Source organism: Eupeodes corollae, chromosome 1 (assembly GCF_945859685.1).
Source record: "Eupeodes corollae chromosome 1, idEupCoro1.1, whole genome shotgun sequence".
In the NCBI taxonomy this organism is placed as follows: Eukaryota; Metazoa; Arthropoda; class Insecta; order Diptera; family Syrphidae; genus Eupeodes; species Eupeodes corollae.
In genome coordinates, this window is record NC_079147.1 from 5,400,193 (window position 1) to 5,424,221 (window position 24,029).

At 33.5% G+C, this 24,029-nt stretch overlaps 1 protein-coding gene across 1 annotated transcript; it reads right to left on the reverse strand.

The window, feature by feature from the left end:
* Positions 1 to 2,500: 2,500 nt before the first annotated feature.
* On the reverse strand, positions 2,501 to 3,199 carry LOC129952769 (integumentary mucin C.1-like). The gene is made up of 3 exons (XM_056065587.1): positions 3,049 to 3,199; positions 2,736 to 2,951; positions 2,501 to 2,647 (listed from the first exon to the last, which is right to left on the reverse strand). Exons 1-3 carry the CDS (start codon positions 3,103 to 3,105, stop codon positions 2,537 to 2,539), a joined length of 384 nt encoding a protein of 127 aa, XP_055921562.1. The 5' UTR covers positions 3,106 to 3,199; the 3' UTR covers positions 2,501 to 2,536.
* Positions 3,200 to 24,029: the final 20,830 nt, after the last annotated feature.

A 24,029-nucleotide genomic window follows, 5' to 3' on the forward strand; every position in this document is an offset into this window, starting at 1 on the left:
ATCCATTAAAACAGTGACCATCTTCTCTGCAACAACTATCGCATTCGACATCCTGTCAAGCAAATTATGTGACCGCTTTTCTCACTCTTCACCAAATCCGGGAAAATACCCAAGAACATAACAGCGAAAAACACCATCTTTTCATCGATTTTAAAGCTGCTTATGACAGTGTTGACAGGAACGAACTATACCGTGCCATGTTGAGTTTTGACATCCTTAATAAACTGGTAGGACTTATCAGGATGACGTTTGAAAATGCTCGTTGCTGCACCAAAATTGGAAGAGACTTGACCGAAACCTTCGAAACAACCAGAGAACTTCGACAAGGCGGTGCGCAGTTATGTAACTGGTTGAATTCTTGAAAGAGTGGTGCGCAACACCAACAAAAATACAAGTGTCACCATCTTTCAAAAATCCACACAATATCTTGGATTGGATATCGAGTCTGAGGCGAAGAAAATGGGTCTTGACATTAAAGAGAACAAAACGAAGTATTTACTGTCGTCAAATAGAGTCGATTCACACAAAATTGGTCAAAACGTGACAATTGACTAGTATAACTTCGAGGTGGTAAACGAATTAGTTTATCTGGGCACTGCCTGAGATCAAACGTAGAATTACCCTTGCTAATCGCTGTTTCTTTGGCCTAAGCAAGCAGTTGAGGAATAAGGTCATATCGCGAAGTACCAAAGAGACACTGTACAAAACCTTAATCATCCCAGTCATGCTGTATGGTGAAAAAGGATCTCTTGGTATCTTCGAGAGGAAGGTTTTGCGTACGATAGCGGAAAAAAGTAACATCTGGTGGAAAAGTTATAATCATGAGCTATACTAACTGTACAGCGACTATCCACTTGTCAAAAAAATGCGTGTTCAACGCTTAAGATGGCTAGGGCATGATGTCGAGCGAATGAACATCGAAACTTCAGCCCGTAAGCTCTGAGTCATCTGCGAATTTTTATACTGTTAAGCCTCTATCTACGAAAAACTAAAGTGTCTATCAATCTATCTTGAAATGAACTGCCAAATTTTGTACTAGAAATGTATTTCTATAAACTTATTCAAACATCATGTGACTTTCAGTATTAAGTTCTTTGATTAAACCTGAAGCCATTTTGACATTATTTACCACTTCTGAAATATGACAAACTTGACTTCTGAATAGACTTTGACCGTGCATGTCCATTAGTTGGCAGTTCAATTTAAAAAAAGCATGAAATAGCTTAACATATCTGATTCCGAGTTGGTAAGAAAGAGGTTTTAAATTTGAACACTAGTCTGTCGAATTATCTTCTCTTTTTTTTTAAAAAAGAAGAACCCTCAAAACCTTATTTAATCAAACCACTTTTATCGAAATAAACGGAAAGGTCGCTCATCCATATTTGTGTGTAAATTTATCTTTTTACACAATTGATAAGCTTTCAACAAAACGCACGTGGCTCGAATATCCTTAATTCAATTTAAGATACATAAAAGGAAATATCGATTATCCATTTTTTGTTTAAATAACATTCCTCGGTCTTTGTTAAAACTTAAATCACAACTTGATAAGTAGACAAAATTCATTCATCAAAAAGAGTTGAAGTTTCATAGCAATATTCACATAATTCCATTCACAAATTACAACATAAAAGTTCATGGCTTGTGGAAGTGCTAAGAAAAGCATTACATTATAAATAAATTGACAGATCCCGCAATATAAATAATATTAAAAAGGTGTCAAACAATCAAATCTAACCAATAGTCAAAAGGTTGTAAAACGACCATATCAAGTTTATTGGATTTATTTTTTTCGACTCCTTTTCATCGTACCTATCATTTTTTAATTTATCTGAAATCTAGAGCTGTTCCTTAAGAGCTTGCATAACTGGCATGCACCCCTTTTCCCATCGGCGGGTGTGACGGGCGGCGGATTCGTCAAAGAAAACGGTATACAACAAAACAAAATTAATTTTAATTCCTTGCCAAACGAATTAATCTATGAAGTGAATGCCTGTCATTGCCAGAAGAGATATTGATCGCCATGATTTCGCTTCGAATTGCCTCAGGCAAGGCTCAAATTCAAAGTGCGAAAACGGTGCGAAGAGGTGTTTTCGATTCCAGCAGTTTTGCATATCAAAGCAAACACAATTGAATATCATCGATGATTACAAGTCGTCATCATGATAAAATCGTTATCAAGATAAACAAACGTATCCTGACGGCATACACACATACGAATAACACAACAAGGATAAAGTTCCAGTCCAGATCGAATTTACCTAAACCTATTTTCCTCTACATATATACAAGAAATTGAAGCCCCTATTTATTTGTCGAAGAAGGGTAAATTAATTGGATCCATTGCAAATGACGATGCAACTAATCGCGTTGATGGGTTTTCTAATTGCTTTGGGAAATAGAAGAGACAAATGGAAATAAAAATGCATTATTTGTCTTCGTATACATCAGCAGCAGAAAGAGGCAAGAAGTAAAAGAAAGGCATAAAGGATATACGACTACAAGATACGAGTCAGTTTTCCATTTATTTTTCTAACTAATATGCACAACGTCTACGGTAGGAAAAACACCTGCGGGAGCAGCATTCATCACTAACGCTGCAGGCGCTTCCAATTTCTTTGCATTGTTGTTGACCGGCAGCGGGAGCCTTCGAAACGCAAGAGGACAATCCAAAGGGGTTAAAGGATGATGGTTAGTTGATACTGTATAAAATTATAAATTCATGTTGTATGTACCTTCGTCGTAGTGGCTGTTGTTGTTGGGGATGCTGTTGATGGTGCAGTAACAGCCTTAACTAAAGGATGCAAGGCCTCAATAGTTGTTGGAGTAGAAACAGAAATTGGAGCAGAAGATGGTGTTTCACTGGCTGTTGTTGCTGGAGTCGTCGTCGACATCCTAGTCGTCGTCGTAGTCATCATTGTCGTAGACTGAGACTCCAATGATAGAGACTCCTGATGAAAGAGTGAAGAAAGTTCAGAATAAGTAAAGAAGGTTATAACAAGCAACAGCTTTTGAAGGAAATTGGAATTTAAATTAAGTTACTTATACCTGCGACAGTAAAATGCATGAAACTATCACGACGAAAGTGAAAATAAAGGACTTCATTGTTGATGTTGGATGTTATGGTACTTGTAGAAGAAGTTCTTGATACCTAAAGTCAAAGACGAGAGAGAGAGTTGGTAAATGAACGAACACGGATGACTTGATGCTGAAAGTGGGCTAAAGTTTTCTTTTATATACTTTTAGGTACCTATAGGAACTTTTTTTTCATAACAACCCTCAAAACTTCAGCATCATTGGTAAAATTTGATTTAAACTTTTGTATATAGGAATCTGTATAAGAAATAGAGACCTACTTAGGTACATATGAAGGAATATTTTGTTTTTGCAACGGTCATACGAGTATGTCTTATCATTGGGGTTAAAGCCAAATGTAGGTTAGTGGGGTGTAATGATGGTCTTGGATGTGTTATCATTTTAAGATAAAAAAGTTTATTGAGCTCAAGGTTGTTTTCTCCAAATGAAAATAATCGTATGATTCATTTTAGAATGAATTAAACAAGATGTAAAGATTTCTTGTTGACATCCACGACATCCACGAACAATTTAATGTATCTTTATAAATTACTTAAATTTATATTTAGCTTTTCTTATTTATTTGGATATACGGGTTTTTCAACATGAATTGTAACTTTGATATTAAACAGTACCTACCACAGGTCTACAAACAAAATTTAAATTGTATATGTGGTTTAAAATCACAGTAGAAGGGCACATACTTCATACCTGATTTATTTATTGTAGCATCTTAGGTCTAGACGGATTCTAACGAAGTCAATAAATTGTCCAACTTTATCCCGACTGACTCAGCTAGTTGGCGAGCCAACTCGTATTCCTGACGCTGCAGGTCAGTCCGCCAACACTCTAGACTTGTTTCTATTTGTCTTACCTTATCCTAAAAAATATGCCATATATTATCAGAACTTTTATCCTGAACAGGTTTTAAAGCATCAGACCGAAGGAAAACGCAAGGTTTGATGCGAGTTATAAAGAGGTTATTAGGGCCAAAAAAGTCAGTTTCCGTTGCTATAAAGCCAACCGTACTGAGGAAAGCCGGATAAAGTTCAAACAAGCCAGGAAGGCCGGCAACAACCATATTCAACGGACCAAATTTTTAAGGAATTTTTCCTCTTCATCGGTTTCTATACGCTCGTTGTCAATAACACTCCTTTTGTTAGCTCCTTAGAGAAAGCTTATCTCTTTGTTAGGCAGTTCGCCGCCAATTCTGCGCTGCCAGTGAGTGTTATGACTCATCCTGTATTTGAGCGAGTAAGTGATTCTATGGGACCAATCTTTTTTCGCACTCGTACTGTGGCAAGAGTCCTAAGAGATCTAAACACACATAAATCCGCTGGTGCGGGTGGTATCCCCGCTATTGTTCTGAAGAGGTGTTCTTCAACGCTGGCAAAACCATTGCGTAAGCATTTTCATCTGTCCTACTCCACACGTATCGTTCCGAGAGGATGGAAAACTTCATTTGTCCAGCCCATTCCAAAAAAGGCGAATCTTCCTCACTATCAAATTATCGACTGATTGGTCGATACTGGTGATCTCATGGTTCATCTCACCGAACAGTGGAGCAAATCTTTACATCGCTTTGGAGAAAGTAAGATTATTGCACTAGATATTTTAAAAGCATTTGATAGTGTTTTGCATCAGGCACAGCGTGGAATTTAATGCTTCGAAAACCCAATGCTGTCTTGTATCGTTAAAGTGAGATACACCCCAATTGCCATTATCCATAGATTGCACTGAACATCTCGATATTCTCGGTATGTGTTTCACCAACCACCTCATGTGGAACGATCACATGATGATGTCGCTAAAAATGACGCAAGGTGTTTGGGTTTCCCTAGGCGATGCAAGAAATATTTCACACCTTCTGATCTGGCTGTTATCTACAAGACTTATATATGTCCGAAGCTTGAGTATAACTCACATCTCTGGGCTGGTGCTCCTGCAACTTTCTTAAGCCTCTTGGATAGTATTGAACGTAGAGCATTTAAATTGACAGTTGATATATTATCACCATCATAAGTTCATTTTCTTCGCTTAAACATCGTCGTAAAGTTTCTCGTCTCACCCTTTGTTACAGTTATTTTAAGGGTTTATGATCTAGTGAAATAGCCACCTGCATTCCTCCTCTTAAACACTTTAACTGTAATACTCGCGCATCTAGGAATGCTCATCAGTATACCCTCTAGTCCAACTTTGATCGTAATGTCAAATACAGGGATTCGTTCTTTAGCCGTACTACGCGAATGTGGAATATCAAAACCAATGTGCACCGACATCTCCTTTCAACGTCTCTCTCCTCTCCCTAGTGCTCAAACTGTGTCTCTGCATAATAAGGGTAGTAATATCCACTTGAATGTGTGCTTATTATGAAAAAAAAACCTCTAGGCAAGTCGGACCATTGTTGCATGTCTTCTTATTTCTCATGCCAAAAAACTATATCTAAAGAGAAAACCCCTACAAGAACCATTTAAACAGCTGGCATGGTCACAGCTACTTATTCAGGAATTTTAACTGATCACTATGCTTTGAATGGAAACTTTTATCTCCAATAGGATACAAAATTTAAGTTTCTAGATTTATAAATCTGAACGCATTGAGAACACCCGGAATAAGTTCAAACAAGCTACAAAGACCTGTAACGAACGTATTTAACATATAAACTTTTTGCGTAACTGGAAATTACGCCAAAAATATTGCAATGTCCTGAAGATAGCAAATATTTCTGGTCTTTAGTAGAAAACGTTCGCAACACTATGTCAAAACATTCACAAATCCACTGGCCCGGATAGTATCCCCGCTATTGTTCTGAAATGGTGTACTTTAACGCTGGCAAAACCACTTCGTAAGCTTTTCTATCTGACCTATTCCGAGTGGATGGAAAAAAGTTTTTTCAACTTGTCCCTAAAAAAGGCTAATCCTCTTCACCGTCTAATTATCATCCAATTTCACTTAAGTCCCTTCTTCCTAAGGTCATGAAAACGTTAATTAATTTTCAGGTCAAAAAATATCTTGAATATCGAAAGCAAGAAGCTAAGAAAATGATGGCAGTACGGTTTTGCAGCAACGGATCCACTGGTGATCTCATGGTTTATCTCACCGACGAGTTGAACAAATATTTATATCGTTTTAGAGAAAGCAGGAATTTTGCTCTTGATATTTCAAAGGCATCACATAGAGTTTGGAATGAAGCTCTTTTACCGAAAATGCATGCATTTGGTATTAAGGAATCTCTTCTTTGTTGGGTTAGAGATTACCGTTTAGTTTAAGTAGTATTGGACGGGTTCAAATCTGATATTCACAAAACAAATGCTATTACACTCCAGGGCTGTTTTTTGTCTCCAACACTCTTCCTCATTTTTATAAATAATTTTTTGTATGAAACTTCTTACCCACTTAAATATTTCGATGATGACATTACAGTTAGTGTTTCGTATGGTAAACAGTGGCTAATAGGGAATTAAAAACATGTAGAATTTAATGCTTCAAAACTCAATTCTGTCTACTATCACAAAAGATTAACCCTACCACAATGCCACTATCTATTGGTGGCTTTTGAATTAAGCTTTCAGAATTAACAGCACCGAAAATGCTGCTAAGTGTATAGTTTTTCTCCGACGATCTGGCTTCTGATCTGGCTATAATTTACAAAGCTTTCATTTGTCCATAACTCGAGTATAATTTCCAAATTTGGGCTGGGAACGTATTTGAGTCTTTTGTTAGAAGTTAAAAAAAGAGCTTTTACATTAATTGACGATTGTTCTATTACTGAGATGACCGAAACTTTAAGAGCGTTTTTTAAGTGATGAAGCTCATTTTTGGCCCAATAGCAAAATATGCTCTGAATTTGTTTAATGAATCACCAATTAGATTTAACTACAAAAAATAACTGTCTGGTGCGGTTTGTATGCCAACTGCATTATTGGACTTGAGTAGAAAGTGCTATCACGTTATGGTTACCGTTTTTTTCACCAGAATTTGAAGACATGGACTTGTACGAAATGCGGTTAAAATGGCATACGTAACAGTCAATTCACTAGACTTTTTTCTTGGCTAAGTAGCTGGCTTAAGTCTAAAAGACGACAGAGTTAGAAGAATTCAAAGCCAACATTTAACGCGAAATAAGGACCGTTTCTGCCGAAATGTGTGCTTGAGTCATCAAAGACGGGATCTAATGAATCGACCCCTGCAAACGTGTCCAAGTTAAAATTTAAGTTTCATAATTGGTTTGCGTGATCTTCGAATTGATGATTACATTTCTTATTTAAATTTTAATATGTTTTTGAGGCGGCATCGTTGCAATTTTAGTAATTTCATAGTTCATGTGTACCAAATATAAAAGCCTGAAAGTTTCAATACTGGAGTTGCTCAAAGAAAAAGATGATCATTAAAATTAAAAGAGGAAAAAAACTAAAGTAGATCAATCATGCTATATTTATTTAAAATCAATTACGTTTTAAAATCGTCAATTGCTTTATGAAGACCAAAGAAAAAACATAATTTAAAGTTTAATATTAATTAAGAATATTTCTTTTTTTTGAGCTTTGGGTAAGTTTGTATAAATTTTGTATACCAAGTTGAAATTAAATATCTGCGACATAAGGACATGACAGTTATGTTTATACGTCCCATGATTGTACATTATATTTATTGTTAATTAAGATTCTTTTTCCTGACCATTACTCAGCTAAGTCACATTTTAATAATCGAAAAGTAATTATAATAATTAGTGGTTAACTATAATTGCGGCAATTTCGAATTGTTCATTTTATATTTGGTTTTACTGTTTTTGTTTTAGCAGCTTTACTTGTTTCCATGCTCCATGGTATTTATTCGTTAAAATTCTTAAAATTTATAAGAATTAACTCAGATAAATTTAATTTTGTCAGACCCTGAATTGAATGCAGGTGTCGATGTACACTGTAGAAGAAATTTAAGTAGATTGCAGGAGCACCAGCACAGAGATGGGAGATATTATCAAGCTTTAAACGATAATATGTCTTGTAGGAAAGGCCAGATCAGAGAACTATAAAAGCTGCTTAAATCGTAATTTAGGAAACTCAAAAACCGTTTTTGGCGACATCACTTATAATGTCCTTCCACAAGATGTGGTTCGTGATACAAATAACGAGAATATTCAGCTTTGATGTAAGTGCCGTCCATGGTTAGTGGTAAGGGGGTATATATCACTTCAACGATCCAAGACAGCATTGGATTTTTGAAGCATTACATTCCACGCCTTTTTTATTCCCCGTAGTATAATGCTGTTTAGGTAGAAATTTAATGAGCTTATCATATTTTTCGTTGTAGTTCCACATCCAAAGGAGAGGGATGTGAGTCTAAAAACGAATATGAAAACCTAAGAGTAGAAGTTGCAGACAGGTTATCATTAATAAAAATGAGAAAGAATGTTGGAGAAAGAACAGAGCCCTGGGGCACACCAGCATTTATTTTGTGGTTTTCAGAATTTATTTTAAATCCATTTAATACAACTTGTATTGAACGAATCGAAAAGTAATTACTAATCCAATGAAGCAGGGACTCGTGAAAACCGAAAGTTCGCGATAAGATAAGTTCGATAAGAGAGTCTGATGCCAAATCCTTTCAAATGCTTTTGAAATATCAAGTGCAATAATCTTACTTTCTCTAAAACGATGTTAAGATCTGTTCCACTATTCGGTGAGATGAACCATGAGATTACCAGTGGATCTGTGTCTGCAAAGGGCCTACTACCGATATTCGAGATATTTTTTGAACTGGTAATTGATCAGCTTTTTCATGACCTTTTAAAGAAGGGACATAAGTGTAATCGGTCGATAATAAGATGGCGAGGAGAATTCGTCTTTCTTTCGGATGGGCCTAACAAATGGTTTTTACATCTAGGTGGAACGAAACCTGAGAAATAGGACAAATAATAAAGTTTGCCATCGATAAGGACCTACTATTCTGTACAATAGCGTTTTTTACTACTTTCTTATCACAACATAGGATTAAATATTAAAGTACAATACCACGTCCAGCTTGCGATATTCTCATTAAAAAATAAACGAATTTTTATGCGGTTTTCAATAATCGACTCAGTGTTTCCTGAGGGACGTAGAGGTGTATAATTTGTTCATATTTATGAAAATCAGGGCCGGAAGCAGAACGTAATTTTGGCGGGGGGATTTTAAAAAAATATATATTGCATTATTTTTTTTATTTTGACATTTGTCAAGTGTTTTTTTTTTTACTATTTTTAAATAGGTGCTAAGACTTGCTTTCACCATTGACAAAACAGTTTGAATTTGTATGGCTTATTTCCTAGTTGCCGTTGTCGATTCCATCATTCTTAGGCTGAACTCACACTGTAATAATGTGTGTTACAGAAACAAAGACATAAGGTGAGATTTTTCTGTTTTCACAGTTCTCTTTTGTTTATTCAAATTTACCGTAGATTGCTAGATTGAATTTTGAAATTGTCAAACACGTTTTTCTTAAACTCACCATGAAATGATAATCTAAAAAAATAAATTAGGTGGCGCAACAGTCCGTAGAGAACTATGGCTTAGTGACTTACAACTCTCAACCATTATTGTGTGTGAATAATTGCATTGATGAAGGGGACCTACAGTTTATATGCTGAATCCAAACGGCTAATTTGAGAAAGAACTTTTCATGACAAGAATTAATCTTGGAGAATTTGTCAATTCCTGGCAAGAGGCAGTACCCGTGAATAAAACCTTAGGTGGCAAAGGCAAGGATAGAACCCAAGACCTCTAGAGTCTAAAAATAAACACGACGGAACCAATGTATGGTTAAGCTGTTCCTAAATCTTTTAAACGTCAAAAATAAATTACTGATTGAGTAAATTAAGTTACGAGACATTTTATTTGAAAATTTAAAACCAAAAATTTGATATTTCGTTGGATGTTGGAATGCTACTAACTAACAAAAAACGAAAGCTCTACTTAACCCCAATGGACCCCTTTGAAATAGATGAAGACGATTTGTATGAAAGGCATTGATTCGGGAAATAAAAACTGTCAAGTTTATGATTGACTTTTTAAATATTATAGATCAAAATTTTATGAAGTGTATAAGTAGTTTTAAGGCTTTCAAAGATTTTGGCTCTCCAGCTTACCCAATTTATTTTGTTATCATCTACAAGCCATTTTGTATAGGATTAAGTGCAATCTTTCAAAATTTTAGTATAATTTGCCTTAAAACTGTTTCTAACTAAACAGAGGCAAATTCTTTATGAATAGCAGCTGTTTAACTTGTGTGTTAAATTCAGACTCCAGTTCAAATAGACTCGGGTTTAAAATATGACTATGAATATGCCCCATATTGTTTTGTGTTTTACATTAAGGTATGTTTAAATGCAGAAACGCATTCAAATGTTTAAAGTAATTGAAATTAGGAGACATCACGTAACTTTCGGGTAGTTTTCCCGTGGCAAATTTTAATAAAAAGATTCATAAACACAACAATTTTTACGGGTATTTTGTTGATTTTGTACTTTTGGGTTGAGGTTTTTTTGAATTTACTCAACTGTTTTGACCAGAATACAAAATTTCAATAAAACAAGTTAATTGTTAAAATGAACACCTACAAATTGTTGATACAAATTATTCTATATTACTGCCAATGCGTGCTTTGAAGTTGGGAATCTTTTTTGCCAACATCTCTCTTTTGGGTACCGAAATTACCCTCAATGAACTTTTGGCTTCGTTAGATGGAGCTCGTTTTTCAAAATGCGATGAATATAACTTCGTAACATCCCAAGTTGATGTTATCGACCGATGGATAACAGACTTAGGCGGACTTAAACACTGTTTGGCACTATGGCTATATGATCTGCTTCAGATCGATATTCCTCTAAAGGGTGGCTTTCAACTGACTCACAGCTGAGTCAATTTTGTAAAATTTGTCTAACTAATGAATTACAGTTGCTCAGGACAATTTTGTTTCGTCCAAAGATAGTCCAAAACTCTCACACCGTTTCAGCAACACACTTTTGGCACATTTAGTGGGTTTTCACTTTTTTGAGAAAGCTGTAAAACTGTGAACCGTTTCATGTCGACGAATGGCAAAAACTGACCTGAGATGTCCAATAACTTAGAGCTGAAAGCCTTTTAAAATAGCATACTTCAGGTTTTCTATTCAAATTCCAGAATATTTGTATATATTTCGTACAAAAGTGAATAGAAAACAGGAACCCAAAAGTTCTCATTTAGTGTTACCCCAATCTTTATAGGTTTAGTATTTTTGTTTTAATTTAACCTGAATTATTTCTTCACAGAAAATCTAAAATAAAAATAAGCAAAGATTTCACGAAGAAAACAAATATATAGAGATAAATATCGAAGTTTAAATGAAACAGTTTTATTTGTAGCGCTGGCTGATGGTTAAATAAACCTATATTGGCCTCAAAGCAATTACCTTCTCTTTATTTCTTTTTATATTTGAAAAACCCAGACAAAACATTGCAAAGCAATAAAACCCCATCTAGGGAGATAGTGATTTAGATTTGAAAAGGCAATTCCTTAGCACAGAGTCTAGTTGTCTAGTTGCAGAATAACTTTCGATTCCACATCATCGTCGTCGTTCCCGTCGTCTTCGCCGCACCACTCCTTTTCCTATGGGATTGGGGAAAGGGAAGGGAAAGAAGCATCTAGACTGTGGGATGTGAATGTGTCTTTCTGGCATACTTCCAACTTGTTGACAATGCAATCTGAGCTTGTAGGTACCTACTTCCTTCATACGTGTATCTATCTATCTATATCTAGAGCTTGTATACCATAGATAGCAACTGTTTGTGTGTTTGGGGAAGTAGATAGTATATTGACTATTGAAAGAGCCATTAAATCCTTTTCAACACAAATTTCTCAACCATTACCATCTCTTATTGTTATGTTTTACATTTCTAAATTGTTCTCGACAAATCAGGGATAGAATTGTATCTGATGTATAATGTATAGCAATTTTGAACATACATAGATATTTATTTGTTTCAGAATTAGAATTTGAAGCAAAACTTTAAATACCGTACCCTGCAGCAGCATGTACTTGTTCTCCTATTTGGTGACAATAAAGTTTTATTCTCAAAGTTTGCTGCAAAATTTTCGAGGTACATCTACGACCGCATGTTTTAAAACTGAATAAATTATGTTTTATTCTTAGAGTCAAAAGTTTTCCTACCTAACCAAGGCATCACCACAGGCTTTCTTTATTGATTCGCTACTATTAATAATAATTTTGCTTCAAACTTGTACTTTTTTGTTAATTTAATTAGAGTATGAAAGCTTCAAAGAAATACTTATTAACTTTACCAGCTTACATTTTGTCAAAACAGTATCTCACAACAAAATCTAGTTTAAAAAAAAAAATAACGTTTGAAGTACAAAAATCTTCAAAGTTATATTTTTTTTAACTTGAGATTAAATATCAAAGCAATATTTAAATGAGAATTTGCATGCAGATTTTTTTTTAGAAATGTTTTACTTGATGCGTTCGCTTCACAGTAAGAACATTATTTTGAAACAAAAGCATTGTTTTAGACTTTATTTTCTTTCTTTTTAGGATTTGATGAATAGATTTTCCGTAAAATAAACTTTTTACATTGTGTATTTGTAAAAGTTGTTTTGAGCAATATTTATGCATAACAACTTCTTCTTAACTTTTAAAAATATATTTAAAAAAATGCGGTGAAAATTAAGACTGGGATTTGTAATTATGTCTTAGTAGAACTATCCATCACGCAGCTCTTCGAAAAAACTCGCTCAGGACTTAAACCTCTGTAAAACGTCGAAACTTAAAATATTTCGAAATCTTTGTCTTCTGAAACATTTTCATAGTTTAGAAGAAAAAAATTGTAGCTCATGAATCCTACAAAAAACACCCTGTTCAAGTCTTTCAATCATAATTTCTTTCTATCAAAAGGCAAATATATTCACGAACTTGCTTAAAGTTAAAGTATTTGATTTTAAATTCATCAAAATGGACTAAAAACTTTTGGAAATTTGTCCATTTGAAATGGAGAGCTGATGGCTATCTAGTAAATTTTACTTTTAATAAATATAATTTAACTAGTTTGCTTACAATTTTCAGCAATCTTTTATTGACACTCTTGTAAAAATAGATGACAATTTTTGTATATGCTTGCGAGACTGTCCCCAGACTACCTTTAATAATGTTCAAATGACGTTAGACAAAATCTTGCATTACTTCTTTAAAGATGATTATTCCTCTGGTTCAAATGAAATTCCGCCAATTGTCCTTAAAAATGTAAGTCAGTGGTGGCATCTACCTTTCTTCGAATATTGGCACTGATCTTTTAGCTTATGTAAATTTCCAACTATATGTAAGGAGTCATTTTTTACACCAATCTTAAAAAAGGATAACAAGTCTAAAATAAGTAATTACAGACAAATCTTTTAGCTGTCCTGTGTTCCCAAACTTTTTGAACAAGTTGTTTGTGATATCCAATGAGGAACATGGTTTTATGCGAAAACGTTTCACAATTATTAATCTACTTGCACAATTGCTCAAATACTCTAAATCTCGGTCAAGAGCTACACTGAGTATGCTAAGGCTTAAAATTCTCATGATATCATCATATCTACGCTTAAGGAACTGAGGTTTCCTCATCAATTTATCACATTGATTTCATCTTATCAAGTTAAATCAAGGAGTTCATTCTCTAACCCTCTAATTGACATATTAAGAGTTCCCCAAAGTAGTCACTTAGGACCTATACTTTTTATCATAGGTATCAATGATGTATGCTGATATAACAATCTTCAAAAGCATCAAATCTATAAAAGATCGATTACAACTCAAATGGAATATAAACAGTTTTGTTATTTGGTAAAAAAAATGGGCTTAACCTTAACTCAATTAAATGTTAGGCATTAACTTCTAGTGCGATTGCTTAAAAAATATCGCATAACTTTTTTTACATCGCTTTCATAGTTTTAAAGATCTTGGAGTTCTTTTTACTTTTAGATTAGATTTTTTGGATAAGATTGGTTTTTAAAAGATTGATTAGAAGATTTGTTTATAAATTTAACTAACAAAAAACAAAAAGCATGGCCTTACTTCCGTCTGCCTAGTTGACAAATCATAAATAATTAACATAGCTCAATAATATATTTAAACATTTTCAGTTATAATTATACATCTATACAGAAAAGCTAGTGTGTAATCGTCTTGCATTTTTATGGTTCGTATGAACATAGGTGATAATCCTGATTCCATTATAATAACAAAGTTGGCTGTATTTGATGGCAGTTTAAAACTTCGCTTAGTAAAGTATCGGAGAAGTTTCTCAATTGTTTCGTATATTTTCGTTCGCCAAGTTTATGCCGCGTTAAACAAGACAGACTCAGATATCGCTTCAAATATCTTGAACTTGCTGCTATTTGCTATACTTTTGTTAGAAAAACATTTTTTCTAAGTTTCACTAATTGCACCTTAACTAGTTTCTCTCTTAGGTGTTTTTTTTCATGCTCATGAAAACTTCAATGACCTCTCCATTATAGAACTATTTTTATTTCGCCGAATTGCGGCTCTTCGTTTATAAATCAAAATTTTGGACTTATTAAGATTAGCCATCAAACTCCAAAGCTGTCAATATTGATACAGGCACTTTATCATTGACTGCAATGATTCAGGTGATGCTGCCAAAAGAACAATATTGTTCGTTAACAGCAATGCTTTTATTATTTGTCCAGCAAAGTCTATGCCACCTGGTAAGAGGTCTGTAAGATCTTCAATAAACAAGGGGAACAGACTCGGACTCAATGTATAGTCCTGTCTGACTCCGGATTGTGTTTTAAGCCCTCTCGAGAACTCTTCTCCATTGCATACCTTAGCAATTGTTTCTGCATATAGATTCTAAATAACTCTTCCGAACTTCCATAACATTCCGTTTCTATACAGCTTGTAGATAAGCGATAGCCATTATCTCTCATATCAAATGCAGATTTAAAGTCAACGAAAACGTAAATAGCTTCTTTTCTTTATCCAGGATTGTTTCTGCGATACTTTTAAGGGTAAAATGTAGCCAATTGTCCACTGTCCTAAAGCCAGCTTGAAACTTCTTTAAGAGTTGTTTTCTATCCATTTATTGAAAGTTTTTTGCAAAATTAGCGTACATTTTTTATATCAAGCATTTAGAAAGGATATTCCTCTATAATTAGACACCTCGGCAAAGCATCCTCTCTTATAAATCGGGAAAATGATGGACTCCTTGAATTCTAGTGTTATCATTTCGGTTTCCATGACATTGTTAATGATAGTTGCCAGTCGGTTGACTAGCTCTGCTGTGCCATACTTATACAATTATGGTGGTATGCATGCCGTTCGTACCCCATGCTTTCCCATCTTTAAGTTCCATTACAGCTGAAATCACTGGTTTTATTTACCAGAAATCTGGTTTCCTGTTAAAATGTTTGACAGACAATTTTCTGGTAAATACTACCAGCATCCTGGTGAAAGTATTTATTTTTTTTTGGTAAAATGAAGATTATCTGGAATCTGGTAAATAGAACCAGGTAACTTATTTTCGAGTGTATTTTTTCGTGGTAGATAAAACCAGTCTTCTGATACTTATTACCAGAAATACTGGTAGAAATCTAAAAACCACTTTTTCTGGATAAATTTAGCGGGAAATCTGGTCACCGGTACCACCTTTTTTTAAAGTGTAGCCATCATTCGAATATCTGTATGCTCTAAGCCAACTAAACGATAATTCTCGTGCCTTTCTACAGTCACCATCATACCATGGTTCTATGAAGTTGTACCGGGATTTGCTGTTGGCAGCTACAGTTGAATATGACTTCTTGATTATTTTATCCAGCTTGGGTAGATCACAGTTTCTTTGTCTCAGTAGGGAGATATCAAGCCTTGATTGATATTTTATCTACTTTGTCGGTTTCCATTTTAGTTTCGGTAGGGAGTTTATAGCCTTGGACTCTTGAGCTTCTCTGGAAATCAGTCCGAACGTTATGATCATTGGAAAGTGGTCGGAAAACGGTACTATATTTATTTAATGTCTATCATATTTTCATTCCTTTCGTTGAATACGAGACTATAGTCTATCGCAGAGCTTCCCTGACCACTGACAAAAGTTAACTGACCTTCAATATCTGACAAGCTTGCACCATTTTGTATTCTTACCCCGTACGAGTTATACAGGTCAATTAGCTTAAGCCTCTTGCGTTGCAGACTAAATCTTTCGCTTTTCTCTAGATTCTCAGTATACTGTTCTCATTTGCAGCTTGGCTTTTGTACAGACTCGTTTGTCTGAAGATTTATAAAAATCCATTAAAATTGACTTTTTACCTAGACCACACACATTATAAGAAATTATTCTATAATTTATCGTTTCAAAAGTATTTTAATTTTTTTTTCATCATAAACTAAATTAATTTTAGTATGGCAGACGGCAGATTGAGAAGGGCTGCTGTCATTTTGCATCGCTATTTCGATCATCAAATCATAAGTGTCACCAGCCAGCAGTTTAAGCATTAACAAACTATCTTCTGCATCCGAAATTAATTTTCCATTTCTATCGAAATAAAACTTTTTTTCGCAAATAAAAAGTATTTGTCCTCTCATTTGACTTTTCATATTCTGATTTCGAGAACTTATGTGTGACCTTAGCTTGTTTAAACGATTTCTTCCCTCTCTTGCTTTTTAATTCTAATCTAGATTTCACGGAGTATATTAATTCGGTCATTAGTAAAGCCAACTCTGGTTAGGTTTTTTTAAACTTTGGTCAAAATAGTGTCAGGATCCCTAATTTTCTCTCGCTTTATATAACACTTTGGTCCGCCTCCATCTTAAGTTTGCATCCTAGGTTCACGCTGGCCATAATTTGTAGAATCAATATATTCAAATATGAAATTTCTCGTTCTTAAAGATCGACTAGGTGCATAAATATCAATCAAAGAAAACAAAAACTCGCAATCAATGTCATTTGAAAGAATATCACGAACAAACATTACACTAAACATTCTACGCCTTGATACAAGAGTTTGCATCCCTAACAAAAGGCATCTAGATTTATAATCAAGATTTTAGTAAGCATTTAAACTAAAATTTCTTAAAGCAAATCTCAAAAAATTCTTTTGGATATTTTCAATTCTTGTTATCAACTTTTTGTTATCAGGATTTCAAATGGAACAGAACAATACTCCAGTAATGGTCTAACAAGTGAACACAAAAAAGCTTTCAGTGTGTATGGATCCTTAAAATCAGAAGAATTCCGTTTAAGAAAACCTTACATAGAGTTAGCTTTTGTAACAATATAGGAGACATGTAAAATAAAGTTAAGTTTCTCATCAAATACTTCGCCTAGGTTTTTAATCCCGTGGACTCTTAATAGTTTGATTAATTTGAGGAAATAATCAAAAATTATGGTATTTTAAGTGACTGTAAGTTAACACAGAACACTTTGACAGATTAAGGTCAAGATAATTTTTTTTCACACCTATTTAACTTTTACAAAATCGGTATAAACCATTTCCATTTGAGAATGCTTTTCTACTGCGTTAAAACACTAATAAGAAAAGCACGGCAAATTAGTAGAATCTACCACTAATGAAACCATGTTGAAATTTAGAGATATTTGATTATTGCATACAGCTTGTTTTTTACTTATTTGTCAAAAAGCTTTGGAATAGTTAAAAGTTTACCAATTGGGCTATAATTTGTAACCAACTTTCTATTTCCGGACTTAAAGATTGGATTAATATAAGACACTTTCCATTCATCTAAGAAAATAACATTTGAAAGAGATTGGTTAAAAATAATCTAAAGGGGTAAATATAGAGTTCTATAACAGTCATACGTTTTGACTTAAGAGTGGTACCATGGTGTCATCCTTATAAACATTGATAAAGCTTCTTCAAAAGCCTCTAACGCAGAGAAGGGTTATTAAAAGTGGTATTGTCTTTGTTCATCAACTTTTAACTGGTGTAATTATTGCACCTGATTTATTAAATTCTAGAAGTTTAAACTACCATGGAAGTAATCACAATTGCCGTAATTTTATTAAAACGTTTAAAATTTTGCGAAAAATAACATTGTTTTGAATAACAAACGGACACACAAGTCTGTCTAAAAACGATAAATTTATGTTCTTAAAATGGCTACGTTAAAATCATAAAACTGACAAATTGAATCAATTTCAATAATCGGAAATTAATACAATGTCAATACTCCAAATAATTATAAACAAAAGGATTGATTTAAATTAAAAAAATTACAATGAATCAATGTTTGAATTAATAAGCAGTATGAAAATTATGATATTGCCATATTAATACATTTTTTTATGTGAGGATGTCTCTTAGCCAATTGAATGCAATTTATTGATTAATAAATTCATGTGATTTTATAAACCTATATATTTTCATTCAAATGCAACATTATTAACACATTTCCGTTATAGAAGAGATAAGTAAATAAATCCACGTCAAAATAACTTATTTATATAATGAAGCGTCAAGTTATTGAATAGATTATTATCAAATGCAGTCCGCACTGATAATTAGCAAATCAAACAATTGCTCTGAGAATTCACCTTCCAATCGAAATCATTGTAACTATGATTTTGAATTATTGTTTTAAATGAACTTCATGGGACTTATATCAAGATTCATTTGATAATTAATTTCATTGAAATCATGGATTATTTGTCAATTTATCTCAAGGTTACTTAAAGCATATTAAATTAATTTGTAGTTTTTCACGCAGTTGTTTATAATCCTTTTGCTTGAATCGTGAATAATAACTGAACTAGAACAGTTTCACTTTAAGAAAGGATGCAACAAAAAATACATAATCCTTGAAATTAAAAGCTCTGTATGTAACTTAACAAGTACATACCACCACCGTGCCGCGCCATTTGATAAAATCTCATGAATTTCAGCTGAGAAGCTAACGTCATCAAACATAAAACTATCTCCCCACTTTTATCCATTTTGCATGTCCTTGGGGTAAGAATATCAACATATCCACTGCCCCACTTTCCTCGTCGCTCACATAACTTTTACTTTATGTCATTTTGTTAATTATGATAATGTGATAAGAAGCAATCATGACAACGAGTTAAATACTTAAGCTTCACTATATACACTCATACAAGAGGTGCTGCTTCCTTTTTGCCAAAAGAAGAAGAATATCCTTTATTGTTTTACACGAAAACCAAAATAATAAACAAACTTATAGTATGTTGTTCGAGTACGTAAGGAATGTACTACACGTTCTTTGGTTTATGGTCCTGGCTGAGATGTACATAAGCTTGAAGAGAATCGTTTGTTTTTCGGTGTGTTTTCCTTGGCTTACGTATAAACTATAAAAGAAAAAAAAAAACATTCTCAAGGATGCAATAAATATTTAATAGCATCACGTATTATTTCCGGCTGGTATTATTATCCAATGTCTACATCAGCCTCAGTATATCTTTGTTCATAAATAACTTATACCCCGATTGCCGTTTCCTCTTAAAATAATAGCTGTGTTTTTCCTTTTCATTGTTATTTACCTTGTTCAACTGTAAGGAAACAACTATAACTGCACTTAAGCAATACACAAATTCGATAGACCAAACGATTTCCCAGATCGATATTTTAAACAGAATTCGACTGTGGTAACCACTAAAATGGGAATAATAACCCCACCAAAACTAAATTATTGAAATAACACTTAAACATTTTAACATAGAGTTGAAAATCAGTTAAGACTTAAAGATTTGAATGTTTTTTTTTGTTCAAGTATATATTAATTTAAATTCTGTACCTGTATTATGTTGTTGAGGGCTATTCTGAAACCTTTAGATGGGTGCAAAATCGTAAAAAAAACATAATTTTAATAAGGAAAACAACAAAGTACAGTGGCGATCCTTGGATAATATTGGTCACTTAGTTTTTAAATAATTAGTTTTCACTTAGTTTTAAGAACGTCGTAATATTATAATTTATAAACTTTTTTTATCGATTTAACAGAAACAATACAAATCAATTCTATTTTGGAGTTCAAAGAGTTGACCTCTCATTATTTAGTAGAAGCTACGTTTTCAAGGTATCCAGTCAGAAAGCCATATTGCCGGTCAATTAGAAGCTTCCGTTCTTCAAGATATTTCTTAAGCTGAACATTGATCATGACATTGGAAAGAACTAATGTAAGTGCAATTGGACGGTAGTTAGGTGGTAAGGAAGAATCGCCTTTTTTAGGATCAGGCTGGACAAATGCAGTTTTCCATCCATTCGGAAAGAGATTTGTAGAATAGGACAGATGGAAAAGCTTACGCAGTGGTTTTGCCAGCGTTGAAGAACACCTCTTCAGAACAATAGCGGGGATACTATCCGGTCAGCAGATTTGTGAAAGTCACGATTTTTAAGTACTCTTTTAACTGAGCAAACTGTGCTGCAAGCAAATTCGATTCACCTATTCGATTCCCTTTCACACTGCCTTTGCATTTTGCTATCCATTGGGTGAACTGCATTATCCCAAACCAATTTGACATTCAAATAAACAGCTGTTCATCTAAAAATCTTGGGAATGTTTGATAAATTGTTTTGATTCATACAAAAATTAAGTTTAATCAATCCACTTAAACAGAATAATTTGTGTAATTTTTGGAAATGGGCAATATTTTACTTTTTATTCCAATATTAAAAAGTGGCTTCATTCCCCTATAAATGTTAATATTCTTTTATTTATAAAACAAATATTTTAAATTTAGCAATAAATTAGTTTTCACTAACATTTTGCTTACAAAAATTACAAACCAGACATCAAATGAACAATCCGCCGAATTTTTGATGCAGATCTGAATTGTATGGAATGAATGCTTTCACGTGAATAGAAGAATACCGCGCAGTATTACCGACGTTACTGACATTCAAAGATTCACTTCGAATGAATAGCAGAATAATGATTAGTGAAAATTCAAGTACAATTCTCAACGATAAATAGCAAAATAGGCCTGTTTATCAATGGAGCTAAAATAGGAAGTGTCATTAAAAACGAGAGTAGGAACCGAGGAAGACGTATTGTTAAGCACATTTTTTACAAACCAGACATTTTTACTACCATTGGGACATTGTATAATTTTTGCTGTAATTTCTGATCATGCACAAATTTAATGCGTTGTATATTTCCGTTACAGGTCTTTATAGCTTGTTTAAACTTATTGCGGATTTCCTCAGGTGGGTTGGCTTTGTAATTCCGGAAACTTACATTTTTAATCCTAATAATCTCTTTACAGCTCGAATCAAACCATGAGTTTTCTTTGCGTTTTATAGATATTATCCAATTCGGGATAAAATTTCTTATTCCACTATCGAGGAAGCATAGTGACCAGTTAAAGTTCCTGAAGAATTCATTGATACCGGTTCAGTTGCTTTCTCATATTGCCAAGCGGTTCTCGTAGGGGTTTTAACTTTAACTGGCGTTTTTTGGCATGAGAAATTTGCAAATATGAAACAATGGTTTGATGTGCCTAGAGGCGATAATACACTTACAGTATATTTACTACGATCAGAGGTAAGAAACCAGTCTAGAGTTGGCACGTCAACTAAATGAGTCAGGTGGTTAAACTCAGCAAAAATCTCCACATGCCTTCCTTGGGATTTTGTCTGACCAGAATAAAGCAGCCAAGAAGAATTGTGTACATTGAAATCGCAGTAATAACGATCTCACTGTGCGGAAAATTTGATTTAATTCTCTGGATAGAGCCGGACAGCGCATCGAATTCGTTTGAAGTCGAATTACTATCCAAACTTGGGGTGCGATATATAAAACAAGTATGAATGATGCGCCTTTTAACAGACAATTTGAACCATACCTATATGTATAATTAAAATTGGCCATACTGTGGAAGAAACTGGTAGGCAACATTATTACGGACGTAAACACCTAGACCATGGTTACAAAAGAATAATGGCACTAAGCTATAACCATGAAGGTTTAACTCCACATGATCGTTGTTTTCGTCAACCTGGGTTTCACTTAGTGCCAGAAGAGCTGGCCTGTTTAAAACAGTATTTACGTATGCAGAACAAAGATTTTTTCTTAGCCCCAGAATGTTGCTTTTTAGACACAAAACTTACCATCACAAAGCATAAAAATACAAAAAAAAACCAAAGGAAGACAGTTATCTATGTAGAACATTTATTTTGATTACTAAAAAACTTCACAGTTGCAATTATCTATTAGTGCTATGCCTTAATTTTAATCACACTGATCCGCTTCTGTACATTAACAAAGATGTAACCGCAATTTATCTTGCATTACTTACATAGTCTTTTGCTATTGCAACACTGCATGCTTAAGCAGGCAGAGCACCTATGCAAGTACTGTGAGGGTAGATAGAATGGGGAGAGCGGTGAAGGCGATCTTTCCCTGCTGTGCCGACCTTCCAGGGTGGATATCCCAGCCATCTAAGACATTGGACTTTTATATTTTGACTAGATCAGCGTCGCTGTAGAACCTGTAAAGTTCGTTTTATCTTCTCCACTCTTTACTATGCAGATGGGACCAAAAAAGTTTCAAACTAACAGATGATGACGTTTTTAACAAGACTTTGTACTTCAATGTGCTTCATTGATGACAACCTACATGCTCGTCTTGCACTCAATGACCACTAAGCTCATCTTTTCCGCTTCCTTCGCAATGCTGAAAACGTGCAACTGACAATATTATCGGCTTTTACGAGTAATTGGTAAGAACTTTTAAAGATTGTTCCTCTAGTGTTGACGATTGAGTTTTCAACAATTCTTTCTAGATCGACGCCTTGTCTTAAACCTTTATTTATATCAAAAGCATCGGTGACTACAAAAAGAAATTCTGACCAAACTGAACTTTTTATAAGACAGCATCCTTTATATTTCCTTAAAATTTACTAAAACAGTGCAGTTTTATCCAATTTACTAAAAATCATGGACTTTTTGTTTGTTTGTACGTAACAATTTAAAACTATTAGCAAAATGAAATTGGTAAACAATTTTATTACAATTTTGTTTAAGATTGGTACCTTTATATTGTCTTCGGAAAAAATATTCTCTGTTACCAGATATCAGAATGGTACCGGAAATTAAATGCCATCATTTAAAAAAACTATGTGTTGTATTTTGTTTCATAATAATATTGTAAGTTAATTCCTTCTTAAATATAGAGGTCCAAAAATTATTTTTGAACTCAAATATGGCTTGAAAAATTTGGGTTTTTTCTTCGGGAAATGATCATAATAAATTCGTTTTGCTTTGAACAACTTTCAATACACAAACCATAGACATAAGACAAAGTATAGTCTAGTTCAAAATGGCCATATTCTCACCAAACTCTTTCTTGGTTCAATAATTTTTAAGAACAAAGCCATAATTTATTGCATATTCTTCATTTAGTGCTCATTGTAATTCAGACCTTATGCCTGGACAAGTAGTTCATGTTTTTAATCTATACTCCAAATAAAAAGACAATAATCAGGGCTTTACAATATGTCTAGTATATCACTACAAAATTAAAGACAATTTACAAGACACAAAATATTTAAGAAAAATTCATACGACTGAAATATCAAAATGACGCACAAAAATAACATGAAAAAAATGTAATAAAAAAGTATTAAATTTTGAATTTTTTAAAGATATTTACATATCTTTAAAAACTCCATTCATGGTCTGCCTTTGCATGAAATTATTATAAATATATCGAAATGAATAATCAAAGTATAAAATTTCCTACTTCTTTATAATAATTTGGTTGACTTGTAATATTTTCATTTGGTTTAATAATAATACATAATATATTTTTACATGTTTATGTATTTAATAATTCATTTAAAAGGTTCTTGTGCTATTTTAATCCAATTAATAAATGAATAACTCAATAAAAGTAAATAAGCGGATATAAAATCATCCCATATGATGGAAAGATTGAAATATGTTGTATATTATTAA

Coding starts and splice junctions, on each gene's coding strand:
- LOC129952769 (XM_056065587.1), bottom strand. CDS start 3,105: ATGAAGTCCTTTATTTTCACTTTCGTCGTGATAGTTTCATGCATTTTA. Junction 2,952..3,048: donor CATGCATTTTACTGTCGCAG/GTATAAGTAACT, acceptor CTCTTTCATCAG/GAGTCTCTATCATTGGAGTC. Junction 2,648..2,735: donor CAACAGCCACTACGACGAAG/GTACATACAACA, acceptor TGCGTTTCGAAG/GCTCCCGCTGCCGGTCAACA.